At 40.6% G+C, this 20,257-nt stretch overlaps 1 protein-coding gene across 1 annotated transcript in view; it reads right to left on the reverse strand.

The window, feature by feature from the left end:
* The window catches only part of HCST (hematopoietic cell signal transducer), a 71,778-nt gene that overhangs the window by 24,657 nt on the left and 26,864 nt on the right, over positions 1-20,257 (reverse strand). The window contains exon 2 of the mRNA XM_069201118.1: positions 7,357-7,380. Within this exon, the coding sequence (XP_069057219.1) occupies positions 7,357-7,380 (24 nt within the window). The remainder of the gene's footprint in view (positions 1-7,356; positions 7,381-20,257) is intronic.

Consider the following 20,257-nt stretch of genomic DNA (forward strand, 5'->3'; position numbering starts at 1 on the left):
CAACCAACAGGTTCCAGTCAGCATGACATCTACGTGTAGAGAAGCACAGACACAACTCCAGACTCAAACCTGTGCAAAACAATGCTCAAGGCCATCTAGTTGGCTAAACACTTGCCACCTGGCTGGCACACCAGATAAACCTTTACTGCCACATTGTCCCCAAGTAGCAGAACACATTAGACAATACTTGTGCACTAATCACACAATGCAGTTTCAGGCCACAGAAACCACTAGGCACCAGGGATTTTCATTTTTTTGTTATTTTTTACAGATGAGGAGCGACCCCCTTAGGCAAGGGTCTCTCCCCGGGGGCAATTTTATTTTAGGCCATTTCTGCCTACCTTAGGGGCAGATCAGCCTATTTTGTATTAGGCCAATCTGCCCCCAAGGGCACATACTAGACACCAGGGATTGGTGTGTGTGTGTTTTGCTTGGGGGGGCAGCCCTTGGGCAAAGGTCCCTCCCCATGGGGGCACATTACCGTTGCCCATTTCTGCCCCCCTGGGGGACAGATCGGCCTCTTTTTGCAAGGCACATCTGCCCCCAAGGGGGGGGGGGGAGGGGGCAGAAAGACCACTAGATACCAGGGAAGAGTTTTTTTTTTAAAAGAGTGTGGGGGTATGGCCATATCCCCACCCCAAATAAATGGGGACAAAGTTGTTCTGCCCACCAGTGGGCAGATGGGGCAATTACCCAATTTACTTTGGGTTTTGGTTTTAAATTTGGGTCATGAGAGCTTGTCTAACTCTCATATTTGTCCCACTTGGAATTGTGAGGGCTGCACTTTTTGGACTTTGGGACGCTGTCATGTAGAAAAATCTACGAGACCTAGACACATCTGAAAACTAAATATCTGAATGAGTCCAGAGTGGTGTGCTTCACATGCACCCTGCAACATTTTCTTACCCACAATGCCCTGCAAACCTCCAACTTTGCTTGAAATCACACATTTTTCCCACATTTTTGTGATGGAACCTTCCGGATTCTGCAGGAATCCACAAAATTCCTTCAACGTAGCATAGGCATATCTATACTGATAGAAATGCTGCCCCACTTGTCAGCCTAAAAACGTTTTTCTTTCAAACTGCCCTTTTGGACCCGCTTTGGTTCTCCCTCAATTTCGACATGTTTTTGGCTCTTCCCTGTCACAGGCACTTGGCCCACCTTCACAAGTGAGGTATCATTTCTATCGGGGAACTGTGGCGAACATTGGGTGGTAGGACATTTGTTCCGGTGCGGTGATCCCACACAGAATTGTGAGGAAAATGTGATTTTATTTAGCTAAATTGGAGATTTGCTGAGGATTCTGGGTAAGAAAACACTGGGGGATCCACGTAAGTCACACCTCCATGGACTCCTTTGGGTGTCTAGTTTTCAGAAATGTCTGGGTTTGGTAGGTTTCCCTAGATGGCTGCTGAGCCCAGGACCAAAAATGCAAATGCCCCCTCCTGCAAAAACAGGTAGTTCTGTAATTGATAATTTTGATCTGCCCACGTAGTGTTTTGGGGCATTTCCTGTCGCGCGCACTAGGCCTACCCACACAAGTGAGGTAAAACTTGTATCGGGAAAATTGGGGAATGCTGGGTAGAAGGAATTTTGTGGTTCCAGAACTTTCCAGCACCGAAATGTGAGGGAAACATTTGCCAAATTTTGAGGTTTTCTAAGGATTTTGGGTAACAGAACCTGGTGAGAGTGCCACAAGTAACTCCATCCTGGGTTCCCCTTGGTATCTAGTTTTCAGAAATGTTCAGGTTTACTAGGTTTTCCTAGATTCCGGATGAGCTGGAGGCCAAAATTCACAGCTAGGCACTTTGCAATAAGCACATCAGTTTTCAATGTAAACATTTGATGTGTCCATGTTGCGTTTTGGGGAGTTACCTGTCGTGGGCACTAGGCCTACCAACACATGTGAGGTACCATTTTTATCGAGAGACTTGGGGGAAATTTGTGGCTCCTCTCAGATTCCAGGAATTTCCATCACCGAAATGTAAAGAAAAGTGTTTTCTTGCCAAGGGTTGCAAAGGATTCTGGTTAACAGAACCTGCTTAGAGCCCCACAAGTCACCCCATTCTGAATTCCCCTAGGTGTCTAGTTTTCAAATATGTATAGGTTTGCTAAGTTTCCCTAGGTTCCGTGCTGAGCTAGAAGCCAAAATCCACAGCTAGGCACTTTGCAAAAAACAGGTCAGTTTTCTTTGGTAAAATGTGATGTGTCAATGTTGTGTTTTGGGGCATTTCCTGTCATGGACACTAGGCCTACCCACACAAGTGATGTACCATTTTTATTGGGAGACTTGGGGAAATGCTGGGTTGAAGGAAGTTTGTGGCTCCTCTCAGATTCCAGAACTTTGCAGCACCAAAATGTGAAGGAAAAGTGTTTTTTTGCCACATTTTGAAGTTTGCAAAGGATTCTGGTTAACAGGACCTGGTAAAAGCCCCATAAGTTACCCCATCCTGCATTCCCCTAGGTGTCTAGTTTTTGAAAATGTACAGGTTTGGTAGGTTTCCCTAGGTGCCGACTGAGCTAGAGGCCAAAATCCACAGGTAGGCACTTTCCAAAAAACACTTCAGATTTTTATGAAAAAATGTGATGTGTCCATGCTGCGGTTCCTGTCGCGGACACTAGGCCTACCCACACAAGTGAGGTACCATTTTTATAGGAAGACTTGGGGGAACACAGAATAGAAGAACAAGTGATATTGCCCCTTGTCTTTCTCTACATTTTTCCTTCCTAATGTAAGACAGTGTGTAAAAAAAGACATATATTTGAGAAATGCCCTGTAATTCACATGCTAGTATGGGGACCCCGGAATTCAGAGATGTGCAAATAACCACTGCTTCTAAACACCTTATCTTGTGCCCATTTTAGAAATACAAAGGTTTCCTTGATATTTATTTTTCACTCTTTATATTTCACCCAATAAAGTGCTGTATACCACGTATACAATGAAAATCCATTGCAAGGTGCAGCTCATTTATTGGCTCTGGGTACCTAGGGTTCTTGATGAACCTACAAGCCCTATATATCCCCACAACCAGAAGAGTCCAGCAGGCGCAACAGTATATTGCTTTAAAAAAATCTGCCATAGCTGAAAAAAAGTTATAGAAGAAAACGTGGACAGAAATGGCTCTTTTTCACCTCAATTTCATTATGTTTTTATTTTAGCTGTTACTTTCTGTAGGAAAACCTTGAAGGATCTACACAAATGACTCCTTGCTGAATTCAGAATGTTGTCTACTTTTCAGAAATGTTTAGCTGTCCGGGATCCAGCATTGGTTTCTCAAGCATTTCTGGTTTTCTGATTCAAGTCTGCCTGTTCCTGAAAGCGGGGAAGATGGTGATTTTAGCACCGCAAACCCTTTGTTGATGCCATTTTCAGGGGAAAAAACACATGCTTTTTTCTGCAGCCCTTCTTTCCTATTTGTTTTGTAAAAAACGAAATTCTAGCTGTATTTTGGCCAATTTCTGTGTCTCCTCTAGGGAAACGCACAAAGTCTGGGTACCTTTGGAATCCCTAGGATGATGGAAAAAAAGGAGGCACATTTGGTGTGGATAGCTTATGGGGACAAAAAGTTATGAAGGCCTAAGCGCAACTGACCCAAATAGCCAAAAAAGGATCACCACAGGAGGGGAAAAGTCCTGGCAACGAAGGGCTTAAAGGAAAAGGGAATACACTACAAAGACAAAAATAAAAAGTTTTCATTTCATTTTTTAAGAGTAGGCAGTGGTCTGTGGGACCACTGTCTGCTCTTTAAAAAAATTGGCGCTCCTCTTTACAAAGGGGAAGGGATCCCTTCGGGACCCCTTTCCATTTGTGACTGGGTTACCACCTCCTTCTTGAAGTCAGTAAAGCATGAACGTTTTGCGACCGCGTTCCAGTCGCAAAACATTCATACATACCAGTGCGATTCGGTATTAGGAAGGGGTGCCCTAAACACGCCCCTTCCTAATACCGAATTGCAAAAGCTAAATGTCATTTGGTAACAAGTAACCGAGTCGCATTTTGCCTTTGGTACATCGCAAAAAGCCTTTTTCTGGTTGCAAACGGCCAGATGTGCCATTTGCGACTAGAAAAATGCATCATTCATCTGGCCTTTTAAATACATACCTAATAATGTATACGAGTGGTAAATGCTGAGTATTAAAAAATGGTGTTTTCAATGTAAAGGTGAAATGACAATTTTCTATGGATAAGGCTGTTTCGTTTTAAAATTAACTTTCACAACGTTGCTCAGGAATATGCGATAAAGTTTATTCCAATTTCCCTTTCAATCACCGACCATTTATCTAAGTAGTTGGCAATTGTACAGGGTCATCAACAGATGACCACAAAAACGGCCAAAGCCGAGGCCTGGCTTTTGACATGATTGTTTCAGGTAGATACTGATTTGGAAGAAGCCTTTGACACACTTCTCCCTCTGACATTCGTCTCTGCTCCCATTTGTAGTAGACACCAGTTACACCCTACTCCAAAGGGGTGAATCTTGATTTTTGCTATTTGTACTTGTATGCTATTTTGTACAACAAATCCTGAGACAAGACTTATTGTAAATATGGGATGGCTGAGGGCAAAATTTTGCAGAGTTTATGTCTGGAAATGTCACATATCAATGACTAGTACACAGAATAAAAACGGAGGAGAATTAAAGGCTGATGAGGTATTCCATGCTGTGTGGGAGAATGTGCTGTCAGTAAAGAGAAGACAGTGCTGGACCTTGTAAGGGTCCTGACTGGAGAAAGCCCTTGAGCATGCAAACCGTCCTTAAAAGCCTGGGAGCTGTGGAAGGAGCAGGTACAAATGTTCCAGCATCTTTTAGAAATTGAGCCACTTGGCTGTCACAGAATGCAGCAGCAGAGAGTATTACCCTTGGGGCTGTGACTGGAGTCAGTCAGAAGGGCGCTAGGTCCCAGGCGCTGTTCTCCCTTGCTGCTCTGCTCTTGCTCCTGACCTCACCTTGCTTTTTCCCTCCATTTTCAAGTGCTTTCTCCTTGCATTTCCCTCATTCTCACTGCTTTCTCCTTGCTTTTTTCCTGTTTTTTGTGTACCTTCTTGCTTTGAGCATTTTCACTGCTTTCTCCTTGCTTTTTTCCCTTGTTTTTTGCTTGCCTTCCCCTTGCTTTTCCCTCATTTTTACTGTTTTCTCCTTACTTTTTTCCTTTGTTTTTTGCTTGCCTTCTCCTTGCTTTTTCCCTCATTTTCACTGCTTTTCCCCTGCTTTTTTTGCTGTTTGTTGTGTGCCTTGTCCTTGCTTTTCCCAGTTTTTCTGTGTGTCTTTTCCTTGCTTTTCCCTCGTTTTCACTGCTTCCTCCTTGCTTTTTCCCACCTTTTTTGTGCAGCCTCCCCACGTAACTCCGGACCATGATCTCACTTATGGAATTCTGAAGGGGCCTCAAGACCTGACAGTTTGAATGAGCCTCCCAGATCTACAAGTGCCTGGCTACCCTGTTGGGTGATTACCTGCAATTTACAAATCCTGATTGACTGATTTATTGGAGAACTGAAAGCATTTGAGTGTACCAGTGTGCAAAGTAAATGACTCTTCCCCTGTCCCTGGACAGATGAAGCCCTTCACCTGATGGCTCTCGTTGCCATGACAAAACAGTAAGGTTTACTGCTCAGCCTTTAGATGCAGATACAGCAAAACCGTCCACACTTCCTAATGATAAGACTGGAACTATCAGTAGCTTGTTCAGATGGAAAAAACAGCCTCTGTGGGACATAAGAGAACATTGCACCTCTGAGAAGTGCGGAGGGGTCATAGTTATCAGCAGAAGTTATGGATTCAAACCCTGGGGACTATTAGATTTCAGAAGGACAGCCTAAGCAATTGAAAGGGTTGTCTTCATCTGTTTCAAAGACCTTAGTGGGCAAGGCTGAGTTACATGCAGAGGCTGTCCAGATGAAAGGTGTGTGAAACTTTGCAGGAATAACTTTGCATTATTCCAGGAAAAATGCAAACTCTGTCATGAAAACGTAAGAAAACTAAAGAAATTATAGAATGCATTTTCTGGATTTATTTTTCAGCATTCCTGAATTTTTGGACAGCAACGAATCTGAGTGAAATGCATGGGGCTTGTGGACCTCATGTAGTTTACACCTCAACCTTCAGCCCCTTTAGCACATCCTAATGTAGAGTCCCCAACACACATCTCTGGCCAGTCTATATACCAGGATCTCCCCACCCTCAGACATCATGCCATAAAAAGTCCACTTAAGAGTGTGCGCTTTTGAGCATGCTTGTTTGCCTCAGCGATAACAAGTCAGAGAGAGCCGTCAATGGATGACTGAGTGGTGGGTTAAGCAACCTTCCTGTAAACAATTATTATGATGTTATTTACAGAAGTACTAAAACCGGAAATGTTGCTAGAAATTGACAGATTTACTGTCCTCACAGTTCCTCCATCTCAATTAGAAGTCATTGGAACGTGCTTTTTAAGACAGTTGACCAGCCCTTGAGTAAACTCTAGGCAGAGCCAACACCATTGTAAATGGCAGCATTGTCACTGGGGCCTTTCCTGTTCGGGACCACCATGCAAATAATGACAGTCCCTCACAGAAGACGTCCAGAAATATCTGCAGAGGGAACTCTATATTTGGAGGAGTCTCTTGGGAAAAAAATGCCAACAGGGCTGCGATGTCGCCAAGGCATAGCAGACCCACCGGCCTTGAATTTAACCCCCAAAGCAGCTCCCGCGGTGGAGATGGGAGTTGCTTTTGGGGAAACAGGTCAGCTGCCACTCTAAGTTGAGTGGGGGGACTGCTGCTCAGGCAGTGCCTTTGTTTCCTAAACATTGGGCAGCTGGTCGGTTGAACTTTAAATGACCCCCTAACTCTGCTGGTTCTGAGTGCTAAGCTTCCAACTACTGGTATAACAATACATTAGTATCTCAGTCAGTCACAGCACTGTTACTCATGGTGTCTAGTTTCAGCCAGACCCTTTGCTGTCCATAACTCCAGGGAGAGATGTGAGATAGTCACAAAAAGTCAAAACGTGCAACATATTAATTTCTCTGGAGCACATGTATTGTTAACATGAGATAACATTTCTGCCTCCCAAGGGAAAGTGGAAATACATTTCACCCCACCTTTCAAACTTCACAGGAGAAGGTTTTGTCAAATACTCATTCAGTCCAATCACGACAGTTTGAGAAGATGTGAGTGGAAAGATAGGGAGTGTAGCACGAAGAAGAAAAAGACACACGACTGCAATTAAAGCAGACTTCGATAAGCGGTGGAGGGGAAAGAAAGAAGAGAGCAGCAGGAGGAAATGAAAGCGAGGCAGACCGGAAGTGAAGTGTGAAGGAGGGAGGGGGCAGGAAGGAGCGCTCAAGATACCAGGAAGAGAACACACTCACCTTGCTCGGAGGAGACGGCTCCCACTGCAACACAAAAGGAGATAGGTTTCAGGACGTGGAACACTATTTGCAACAAAATACAGAAGTGCAAAACTTTCCAATGAGATCAGTGGTTTTGAGAATCAAAATTAGGAAGTTGCTGAAATGGAGGATGTGGGGGATTGACTGTTTGTGACTCACCAGGACACTGGAAAAGAGCATTCTACGGTCACCTCTTTACGATGCCCAAACTAAAATATATTTTTTACAAAAAGGCAAGTAGTACTGTTTCCTAAAGCCTCTCGTTTCTTTAAAAAATAATGTGATACAAATATCGATGACTTAAGATTGGCACAGCACTCCAGTTACTACATTACTGGGGAAAACCTGCAAGACAACAGATATTGTTTCATCCCAATAGTTAGCAGCTGTTTGTTTCTATCATTTATCATGGGAGGTTAGTCCAGGTTGCAGGACCACGAATGCAGCAGTCGCAGTAAAGAATCAGCTGAAACCAGGTGTGGCTTGCGCGTGTGAATGTTAGGTCATCAGCGGCCCTCCACCTGGGCATTCTCCAGCTTTTAGTCCAAAATGAGTGGGATATGTTACTCATCTATGAAATTTGGTTTAAGGATGTGTTTGGGAAAATAGATTAAGGGCCAGATGTACTAACATTAGGAAGACCGATTTCCTAATTGCGATTAACTCCAAATCGCAATTAGGAAATCGGTGATCCTAATGTATGAAATGCTTTATTCTCAAATAGTGATTCCTAGTACACTGCAGATCGACCTACCCATGAATATTAATAATGTGGGCGACAATTTGCGACCCATTAGGAATCACAGCCATCACAGCGAATGTGGCCTGCTGAGGTCAGCAGACCTCCACGTCTGTGATTGCTTTTTAATGTAGCAAACCTTTTTTTTTTTTTTTTTTTTTAAATGCAGCCTGTTTTCCTTAAAGGAAAATGGAATGTGTTTAAAAGATAACTTTGAAATTAAAATTTTTAAGAGTAGGCAGAGGCCTGTGGGATCATTGCCTGCACTTAAAAAATATTTCTTCAACATTCTCAAAGGTCTCAAGGGGAGTCCTTCCCATTTATGAATGGGTTACCACCACTTTTAAAATGGTAATAAAGTCTTACTGTTTTTTGACTGAAATTTGGTTGCAAAACAGTAATATGAGCCATACCAACATGGTATTTGAAATGGGTGCCCAAAGTACGCCCCTTTCAAATACCAAATTTCAAATACAAGTTCCAATTCGGTAACCAGTTACCGAATCACATTTTGCATTCTGTACATTAGAAAAATAATTTTCCTGGGTGCAAACTGCCCACTTGTGTGATTTAAGCCGTTACGATCAGAAAAATGCTTTTTACATCTGGTCCATTGTGCTTTCTTCTGGATTCTATATTTACGGCAAAGAGGAAAGTTAGAAAGAGAGTGCAGTGACTTTGGATTTGAAGAGGGGTGGGTTTAAAGTGTTTGAGGTGGTGGTAGGCAAACTATCTAAACCTTAATGGCAGGGGACTATAGAATTTAGATACAGACACCTAGGTCATAATTTATAATAGCCTTAGAGCCCGACGTAGTGGGCTATACCGGCCATTAAAGGCCTGCCCCAGTGTTACAAGGTAGCTGGACTTCAATTGCCGGTATAGCCCAGCTATGAAGGGCTATGAGACTATTAGAACATTCAATCAATCAATCAGGGAATTTGTAAAGCGCACTACTCACCCGTGAGGGTCTTAGGGCGCTGAGGGGGGAGAGGCTGCTACTGCTCGAACAGCCATGTCTTGAGATGTCTCCTGAAGGTAAGGAGGTCCTTGGTCTGACGCAGGTGGGTGGGAAGAGTGTTCCACGTCTTGGCGGCGATGTGCAAGAATGATCTGCCACCGGTGGTTGTTCTGCAGATGCGTGGGACGGTAGCGAGGGCAAGGTCAGCGGAGTGAAACTGTTGCGCCGGGGTGTAGAAGGAGAGCTGTCTGTTGAGGTATTCTGGTCCGGTGTTGTGCAGTGCCTTGTGAGCGTGGGTAAGGAGTTTGAAGGTGATTCTCTCATTGACGGGAGCCAATGTAGGTCTCTCAGATGGGCTGTGATGTGGCAGTGGTGGAGGATGTCCAGGATGAGGCGTGTGGAGGCGTTCTGGATGTGTTGCAGTCTTTTCTGGAGTTTGGCCATTGTTCCTGCGTAGAAGGCATTGCCGTAGTCCAGTTTGCTGCTTACGAGAGCTTGGGTGACTCTTCTTCTGGTTTCAGTGGGGATCCATTTGTAGATCTTCCGAAGCATGCGGAGGGTGTTGAAGCAGGAGGAGGAGATGGCAATGACTTGCTGGGTCATAGATAGTGAAGAGTCCGGGATGTATCCCAGGTTGCGTGCGTGGTCGGTGGGTATCAGTGCATTTCCCAGAGTGGCAGGCCACCAGTAGTCGTCCCATGTGGAGGGGGAGGAGCCGAAGATAAGGACCTCAGTCTTGTCGGAATTCAGTTGTTCTTCATCCTTTCGGTGATGGCCTTCATTCCTTCGTGGAGGTTGGTCTTGGCGGTGTCCTTGATGAGGGAGAGGATCAGCTGGATATAACTGGCGTATGAAATGATGTTGCGGTTGTGTGATTGGGCGTTGTTGGCGAGCGGAGCCATGTAGACGTTGAAGAGGGTTGGCCTGAGGGACGAACCCTGGAGTACGCTGCAGATGATTTTGGTGGCTTCAGAGTAGAATGGAGGGAGGCGGACTCTCTGAGTTCTGCTGGTGAGAAAGGAGGTGATCCAGTCCAGGGCTCTGTCGCTGATTCCTGAGTCACTGAGGCATGTGCATAGGGTGTGCTGGAAGACGGTGTCAAAAACGGCTGAGAGGTCCAGGAGGATGAGGGCCGCAGTTTCGCCATTGTTCAGTATGGTTCTGATGTCGTCGGTGGCGTTGATTAGGGCAGTTTCGTGCTGTGGTTGCTGCAGAATCTGGATTGAGATGGGTCCAGAATGTTGTTCTTCTCGAGGAAACGGGTAAATTTTCTGACACTAGAGGGCAGAATGTTCTAATAAAAAATACAAAGTCCTCATGCAGCAATAAGGCCTTTGTTCACAACTATTGCTGTGAACAAAGAACATTGGAATGTTGACGTTCCAGGCTTTTACCAGCCATTATAAGGCCTGAGCACTCAATTGTCTCCAATGGAGCTCGCATTATTCCAATGTTCTAATATTCATTGCTGATTTTTCTACAATTTACCAACTTCCTGAAGAATCTGACCCAGCATGAATGCATGACTTATCGACTGATGACAGGGGCAAACTGGACATATCTTATTTTCTGAAACAAACAGAAGCTTTGAGAATAAGGCAATGGGTTAATTTGCTAATGCATGAAAAAGGTCTCATCCTTATTTGTTTCTTTGCTTCTGACAATCTTGCTCAAGTTAATATGCATTATTTTCTTTTACCTGATCTTAAACTATTTTCTGGTTGTTTAATTATTGAAGGAAATTGCTCAGCCTCCCTTAGTCCTCCTGATAAAAATACTAGAGAATCGACAGACAAAAGCTCATCCACTTGGCAATGAAGCCTCTCATGGGGGAATAATTTAATCAACATTCCCTACCAGGTTTGAGAATTGGGTCAGTTTGCATCAATGCTTAATTTGTGCCAGTGGTTGCTGTTTATCGACACAACACTTATTTGTAAACGCTGGCACAGAATTCTGAGATTCCACCACATAGTGGAGCAGTGTGTGTATTTTTCTGCAAAAAGTATTTGTGGAGCATTTAACTATTTTGTATATCTTTACAAAAATGTAAAACCTGGGCTTGAACCTGCAGTTTAAAGCAACGTGTTTATTTTTTTACAGCTGCAGTGGGCCTGTGTGAAATACCTTGATCCCTGGCACCTAATTTTTTTAAAATAAATATGCACTGGTTTGCATAATTCCACCTCTGAGAGTATGTGTGTGTGATATGCTGGCATTTGTAGAGAAGTATTGGCATGAGAAAAAAGTGGTTTCAATGGAGCTGATGTCAACTAAATCCTGGCCTAGCTGTGCAATTAGAAAATGGCAGACCGGGTGGTTGTAAATGTTCTGAAGAAGCAAGAAGGAAGGAGCCAAAACCTCCTATTTTAATATTACAGTACAAGAGGCAAGTTACTGTAATAAAGAGCCTCAAATTCTTTAGGAACTGACTGTGAACAGAGTAACTGTAATGGCCTCCTCATCAACTGAAGGATTTTATCTCTGTCCAAAAGGTTCTGGGTTATTTTAGCAAAAGAGATCAAGTTATTTCAGAAAACACTTTATCGGGTGAAAGTCTGGGACTCAAGATTTTGGAAGGGGAGTCTTGTAATCACCCTCTAGTTCTCCCAGTGGTTCCATATTTCTCTTTAACTAAAGTGAAATCAGGAGAACATTTTTCAAAGATATAACATGCTGTGGCAGCCGTTGCAGGACTCTGGGACATGTACTGCATTGAAATGCATTGTAGTTAATGGCAGGTTTTGAGGGTCAGAAAAGTTGAAGGTATAAAGGGTGATAACAGATTTTAGTTACAATATAAATGATTTGTTAGTGGCAACATACTAAGTTTAGGAATTGTTGTGTGTTGTAAGATTACGTTTCCCTGTAAAAATAAGTCTTCTGCTGGGATTTCATGAATGATGCTTGATAGAAAACTGTTTTCTCATGATTTTCCCATAGGGGTGCAGGAGGGGACATTTTTTATGATTTATTTTTAATTGATAATGTACTGATCATTGATGAACTAATATGAAGAAAACAGGTAACTTTTGTTAATGGTCACCATAATGAATTTTTTTGTTCTCTGTTTAGGCAAAACTTCAGTTATAATCGCGGTTATTTTCTGTTGCTCAATGCTTACCTAAAAGAGTGTGATTAATAGCTTATAGATGTGTAAACAGCTACCCCTAGTGGGTTGCTGCGTTACGTTTTACAAGGTCAGATTTATTAGGTCATTACACGAGTTTGACTGTTCTATTACTAAAGTGTGGTTTCTTCTTTGAGGATGGAAGTAGAAGATACTTAGTAGGACGTTTCTTCCTGAGAAGAGAAGTTTTGATGAGATGGAATAATGGAGCCACAGACGAGATGGAAGAGGAGATGAAAATTGTTATAATTGTATTTACCTAATAATGTCGTCAGCAAGCTATTGGTTATCTAATAGAAGTTTATTGGCTGAATTGTATAACACCCCATGTACTGGCCAATTGTGAGCTTTTTACAAAATTATATAATGATCTGTCACCTATCCTTTGTGTTGTTGTTGAGTCTAGTATGGTTTATTTTATTCTGAGTACTTCTGACGGAGTTTTCGGATTGAGGGAGTTCTTAGTGGAGGTTTGAGTCGTATTAGTGATGTGGGGTCAGCTGTCGATGTAGACCAGACTCTATGAAAACTTACCTAATGGTGTCCCCTTGCTGAAGTAGACTGTGTGCTGTTGTTCTATGGGTAATGTATGAAATTGTATTGTTATAGGTGTCTCTTGCTTTACAGGTACCAGCTGCAATTTATAGATTAATTGCTGCACAATGACAATATTTTATTTTATAATAACCTGAGTTAGTATGATTTTCTAAATTTGTGTTTCTAAATTCTTTTTACATCAAGTCCAACATGTTAATGCTAATTTGTGGATAGTGAGGGAATTTATCTTTACATGCTCATGATTCATATTGACATTCTTTGAACTTTTGCCCCATTGTATAATATATAATTGTTGCAAATATTGGTGTTGTTAACCAGTGTTATGGTACTTGAGATAATTTGCTTGCTTGCTTTAATTAAAATCAGATATATAAGATGTTCTAATTAGCCATTATTGAGTCTATATGCTTATCGTTTATGATTGAGAGTCATTTTCGTGACATTAGCATTGTTAATATAGGGAAACAAAATTATAATCCTTCTTAATAAACTGGTGTGGTTATTGTGTAGTGTTTAGAGTATTGAATATCTTGATTATTGTTGTTTACTATGACATCCATTAATGACATCCCCTCAATCAGATGTCGCAACGATCCATTGGCCTAAGGCGCGAAATCCACTATTTAGTTTGAAGTAATAGCTAGGATTTCTTGGGGCTGCAGCAGGGGTTATGGGAGGTGCTACAGCTAAGTTGAGAGAATATTTTCTGTAACTTCACATTATCTTTCTCAGCCATATGAGAACAAAGTCTGACATTATCAGTAAAACATGTACTTCCAACAGGAGCAGCCTGCCAGTTGATTTTATGCCAAGACAGGAGGCTAGCATTATGCATTAACCTTGTATTCACTCCTTCTGAGCAGCACAACTTAAAAGCTCCAAAATAGAACTAACAATGAAGTCATAATAAAATAGAACCAAACCACCGTATCATAGTCCCATGCACGTCTTCTCTTTCGCTTTGGTTTGCTGCTTCTGAGCAGAGCAGATAAGTATTTCCTTTATTATATACATTTTATTGATATGTATGGCTGTTATGATTGAGTACAGTTTATAAATTCTGTAATTATAGCCTAATTTTCAGGTATTTAGTAGGCTTAGGTTTGATTTCATAATATTTATAAAAAGTTAGATCTTTAATTATTATCCTTTATAGTTACAAATGGTAATAGAGACAAGAGTGTGTCTGAGTATCAGTAATAACCAAAATGTAACTTTAAACGAATAATTTTAATGGAAGGGTCTTACATATGTTAAAAATACGAAATACCGTTTTGATTTGAAAAACAATGATTACCTTCGCTCTGAGACACATGTGGACGTGAGAACTTTGATTATTTTATATTGTTATGATAAGGTGTCACGTAATAAGGTAGAGATATCTACTACCCTCAGAGGTCGACTCAAATCTTTTTTCAAGACAGGAGTCAGAGTACATCCAAATAAACAATGAGAACCAATAGCCATCAAGCAATAACAAAATAACAAATATGTAATAAAGAGTCAGTAACTTAAACACACTATGACCTATGTGGCCATGAATCACCACACCATTTTAGTAAAGTTTAAACATTTATTGTCCTTAAATTAACAATGCTAAAGTCACGTAAATCATGTGCAAGACTAAATGATAGAAGTACAGAAACAACACAGGTTGTCCAAAGCATCTAAAAAATCTCAATCTTGCCAATGCATTTAACATTAGACATTCCAAGAGACCAATACAGAATAACAGCAGAATAAAATGAAAAACAGAAACTGCATACATTTAGTTTGTGCAGTTGAATAATTCACAATCCATTAATAAACATTTAATATCAAATAATAGGTCAGGCATCTCTAGCTATTACTCTAGTTTGAAAAGAATGTGTGGGCATCATGCAAAAATAAAAATAAAACAAAAATTAATTTGGAAAATATCTAACTATGGTGCTAACCAAAAACATGTGGTTGGATTTCCAAAGGGAAAATAAATGCACATTGGATATACCTCTCCTAAATGAGACAGCAACTTTTCAGACCTTTCTTCAACAAAGCGCAGGAACTGCAGGTCTTCAGACAGCATCAGGCAACAAGAACTTAAAAGGGAAAACAGTTCAGAAATATTGGGCCTAAAGTAACTGAACTGTTAAAATCATAAGTGAAAGCTGAATAACAGAAACAAATCCAACTCAGGACAGCACTAGAACAGGAACTGACTTCCATTCCCTTTGCCATTTTGCTATAGTAAAGTCCCAAAAAGTTACTAGCTAAGCCGCTATTGGACAAGACTACGAGGTGGTTTAGTGCACAGCCAATAAACTTTAATCTGTGCTTCAGATGTATCTCTTTTCGTTCTTCTTACGCTCCTCTCCGGTCGACAGCTTCCATAAAAACATTACATTTTTAAAACATAACAAGTGACATTGAGCACTGAAGCCCATAGGTAAAACAATTATCACGAGGAAATATGACAAGTAAAATTAAAACAGAACATAATTTTTCCACTGTGCAAGTCACAAAGGTTGTTTAATAAACTGCTTGCAAACATTTCAGTGAAATCAGCAAAATTTAAACATCGTGCTTCTAGAAAATACAGGGAGTGCAGAATTATTAGGCAAATGAGTATTTTGACCACATCATCCTCTTTATGCATGTTGTCTTACTCCAAGCTGAATAGGCTCGAAAGCCTATTACCAATTAAGCATATTAGGTGATGTGCATCTCTGTAATGAGAAGGGGTGTGGTCTAATGACATCAACACCCTATATCAGGTGTGCATAATTATTAGGCAACTTCCTTTCCTTTGGCAAAATGGGTCAAAAGAAGGACTTGACAGGCTCAGAAAAGTCAAAAATAGTGAGATATCTTGCAGAGGGATGCAGCACTCTTAAAATTGCAAAGCTTCTGAAGCGTGATCATCGAACAATCAAGCGTTTCATTGAAAATAGTCAACAGGGTCGCAAGAAGCGTGTGGAAAAACCAAGGCGCAAAATAACTGCCCATGAACTGAGAAAAGTCAAGCGTGCAGCTGCCACGATGCCACTTGCCACCAGTTTGGCCATATTTCAGAGCTGCAACATCACTGGAGTGCCCAAAAGCACAAGGTGTGCAATACTCAGAGACATGGCCAAGGTAAGAAAGGCTGAAAGACGACCACCACTGAACAAGACACACAAGCTGAAACGTCAAGACTGGGCCAATAAATATCTCAAGACTGATTTTTCTAAGGTTTTATGGACTGATGAAATGAGAGTGAGTCTTGATGGGCCAGATGGATGGGCCCGTGGCTGGATTGGTAAAGGGCAGAGAGCTCCAGTCCGACTCAGACGCCAGCAAGGTGGAGGTGGACTACTGGTTTGGGCTCGTATCATCAAAGATGAGCTTGTGGGGCCTTTTCGGGTTGAGGATGGAGTCAAGCTCAACTCGCAGTCCTACTGCCAGTTCCTGGAAGACACCTTCTTCAAGCAGTGGTACAGGAAGAAGTCTGCATCCTTCAAGAAAAACATGATTTTCATGCAGGACAATGCTCCATCACACGCGTCCAAGTACTCCACAGCGTGGCTGGCAAGAAAGGGTATAAAAGAAGGAAATCTAATGACATGGCCTCCTTGTTCACCTGATCTGAACCCCATTGAGAACCTGTGGTCCATCATCAAATGTGAGATTTACAAGGAGGGAAAACAGTACACCTCTCTGAACAGTGTCTGGGAGGCTGTGGTTGCTGCTGCACGCAATGTTGATGGTGAACAGATCAAAACACTGACAGAATTCATGGATGGCAGGCTTTTGAGTGTCCTTGCAAAGAAAGGTGGCTATATTGGTCACTGATTTTTTTTTTGTTTTGTTTTTGAATGTCAGAAATGTATATTTGTGAATGTTGAGATGTTATATTGGTTTCACTGGTAATAATAAATAATTGAAATGGGTATATATTTTTTTTGGTTGAGTTGCCTAATAATTATGCACAGTAATAGTCACCTGCACACACAGATATCCCCCTAACATAGCTAAAACTAAAAACAAACTAAAAACTACTTCCAAAAATATTCAGCTTTGATATTAATGAGTTTTTTGGGTTCATTGAGAACATGGTTGTTGTTCAATAATAAAATTAATCCTCAAAAATACAACTTGCCTAATAATACTGCACTCCCTGTACTAAGACATGGGCCTTTTAACTAATGCTAATACTTGAAGAAAATAAAACAGTCTTAATAATAATTGTAAATCATTAGTTTTGTAATACATTTATTATTATCTTTTGCCAATACATTTAATTATGATTAAACAAAATACATTTTCATTAGACATTATTATTTACATATAAAACATGTTGTGGTGGACACCATGTCAGTCACTTTTTAAAGCTGCAGGTTTTTATAATATATTTTTCAGTTAGGCCTTTAAATGCACGTTATTTCACATTGCTTTATAGTAATTTATTTTTATTAATAATGTTTGCTCTCTAGTACATGCGCCTGTTCTCGTGCATGATCAGCATGGAAGACATTCTCCCTTGCTCTTGATGCACGTGAGCGTTACTCATATTGTAGGGAGCAGTTCACCCATTTGCTAGAACAAATTGGACATTTTTTTAAAGACGTGCATCATGCGTCCATAGTCTGTAATTGATCTTCAAAGTGAAGAGAGCATGTGTTTATACCATAAGATGTATGTTGATGCGTTACCTTGGCAACATACGTCAGTTCCTATATTTAGACAGTTGACGATCACCTGACGATCGTTTGTGAGGAGAAAGTGTGTGAAAGCGATCGTAATCAGGAAACGATCAGCTAACGAAGACAAATAACATCAGATAAGCATTTTAAAGAAAATGATCAGTTTTAAGTTTTAGGACAGATTTCCAAATATCTAAAATATAGGTATAATATATATATATATATATATATATATATATATATATATATATATATATATATATTTTTTTTTTTCTTCCAAAAACAAAACGGAGCACTCCAAAAGACTTTGTACAATTCTTGAATGTGTTTCAAAACAACCCATCATCACCACCAACGCGTTTCAACTATCGCAGTCTTGATCACTTGCGTTTTGTTTTTGGAAGGAAATTAAATGCAGGGAAATGGTCCATCCGTGTCGCAAGCACCAGCTGTGGAGAGCACTGTGAGAGGACTGTTTTGTTTGAAGAATATATATATATATATATATATAGAGAGAGAGAGAGAGAGAGAGAGAGAAAGAGAGAGAGAGTGAGAGAGGATAGAGATATAGAGAGGACTGTTTTGTTTGAAGAATATATATATATATACACACATATATATATATATATATATATATATATATATATATATATATATATATTAGTGTCATAGTTAGTCATATTAGTTCATATTATGGTTAGTCAAGATAAATATTTTAGGTTTGAAAACTGATTGAATTGATAAACATATATTAAATAAAATACCTTTTGAAGATTTGTCTGAGGAACATTTAACCTCTCAGAATGTACAGGAGAAGGTTATTAGACAACTAATAAATAAAGAAATAGGTGATAAGGTTAATGAAATGGTCAAAAGATTAATAAAGGAAGGGAAAAGCAAAGGCAGTTGATAAGGAATTCTGGTTAATGTCAGGTGATGAGGAGGTGGTAAATAGAGGGCCAGTTGGCAAATGTTTGAAGAAAAGAAAACATAGTGATGATAAAGAAATGACTGATGAGAAGGGAGAAGTCTCTCATGATTTGCAAAAAGGTGTTGGAAGCGGCACACATAAAAGACAGGTGCACCATGCAAAGGAGATGGGCAATCAGCCTAACTGGACTGAGCAGGATACTGATGCTGCTTTTGATGAGTATGTCCTAGATTTAGGAAATGATGATGGCATGGATGAGTTGTTGTGCATTGAAAGTCCTAATAAGAATGTGAAGAAAGAAGGCAAAGACCCTTTGGGCCACAGTTTATTTACTCCAAGTGAGATTAGACATCCACGCAATTCTGAATGGTGGGAAATGGACCATGTGGCAAAGTATATAAAACACTGGATTAAGAGGCTGTAAGAGAGAGGCGCAGGAGAGTTGATGAGGGCTGAATGTTTGCGCCCAGTAATAGAGGAAAAGGAGACTCTGACACATATCAGAGACCCAGATCTGATCACATATTTGTTCAAATTGGGTTCTGATACAGGAAAAGGACTTGAGTGATCTGTAAAAATACAAACTTCTTGATATAGATATTGGGTCCTGTTGCAAGAATATTTGATATCATGGAAGAATCTTACATTAAGGAAACTGATTTGGATATTAATTTATTGAGAGTTTCGAGCCAGAGAGCACGTGCTTTCTAGGTAATGCCAATGCTAGCCTTATAGCAGAAAGACGTAGATCAGTGCTATTAAGAATCTGTCCAAAGCTAAGAGACTTTGCTAAAAAAAAGAGACAAGGTAAGAGTCAAAAGGACTTTTATTTGACAAGGGATTAGTATAATCCTTGGGAAAACATGTCCACATATTTACTGCCTTGAATAAGGTGCATTCTTCTATGTGGAATGTATTTGGAGAAGGTCATTTTTATAGACAGGCCTGAAGAAGGGGCCAGTCTTTTGGCTGTGTATATTACCAAGGCTCAATTAGACAGGGAAATAGTTATGGACAAGGAAGAGGATACAGAGGAAATAACTATTCCAATACCTTCTATCCTCAAGGACGGAGCAGATTAAATCAAGACAGATCCCAGGGGTCTCATGCCGGATCACCTTCAGGACGAAGTGAGGATGAGGAGTGGTATTGGTTTTATCCCCCCAAAAAATACAGGAGGGAGATTAAAACATTATATCCAAGAATGGGAGACAATAACACAAAATGCATGGGTTTTAGAATAAATAAAAGGCTATGCAATAGAGTTCCAAACCAAACCTGTCCAAATGAAAGAATGAAGGGAGATACATTTTCAAGAAAATATAAAGAAATTTGTATCAGAAGAAATTTGTGGTATGTTGGAGAAGGAGGCCAAATAAAGGTAGAGCAGGTAAAAAAGGGATTGTCAGTACTCTATTTGTGGTGGTAAAAAGGATAAAGGTTGGAGGCCTGTGTTAAACGCAAGAGATCTACATTTTTTGTGGTTTACAGGCATTTCAAGATGGAGGGAATCCATCTTTAAAGGATATTCTAGTAGACAAGGACTGGGTGGCAAAAGTAGATTTGAAGGAAGCATATTTTTCAATACTAATAGCAGAGGAGAGTCAACGTTATCTTCAGTTCTGACGGAATGGGCGTTTATTCCAGTTCAGGTGTCTCCCATTTGGTCTTTCTTTAGCACCTTGGTGTTTTTCGAACATTTTAAGACCAGTAGCATGTTATCTGAGAGAAAAAGGAGTGAGAATGATAATATATCTAGATGTTATTCTGTTGATGAATCAGGATGTATGAATTCTGAAGGATCATATTTCATAGACCCAAACTATCTTGCAGAGGTAGAGACTTATAATAAATCAGGAGAAATTGACATTTGTGCCATATCAAAGGTTGGTATTTTGGG

Source organism: Pleurodeles waltl, chromosome 7, assembly GCF_031143425.1.
Source record: "Pleurodeles waltl isolate 20211129_DDA chromosome 7, aPleWal1.hap1.20221129, whole genome shotgun sequence".
Classification (NCBI taxonomy): domain Eukaryota; kingdom Metazoa; phylum Chordata; class Amphibia; order Caudata; family Salamandridae; genus Pleurodeles; species Pleurodeles waltl.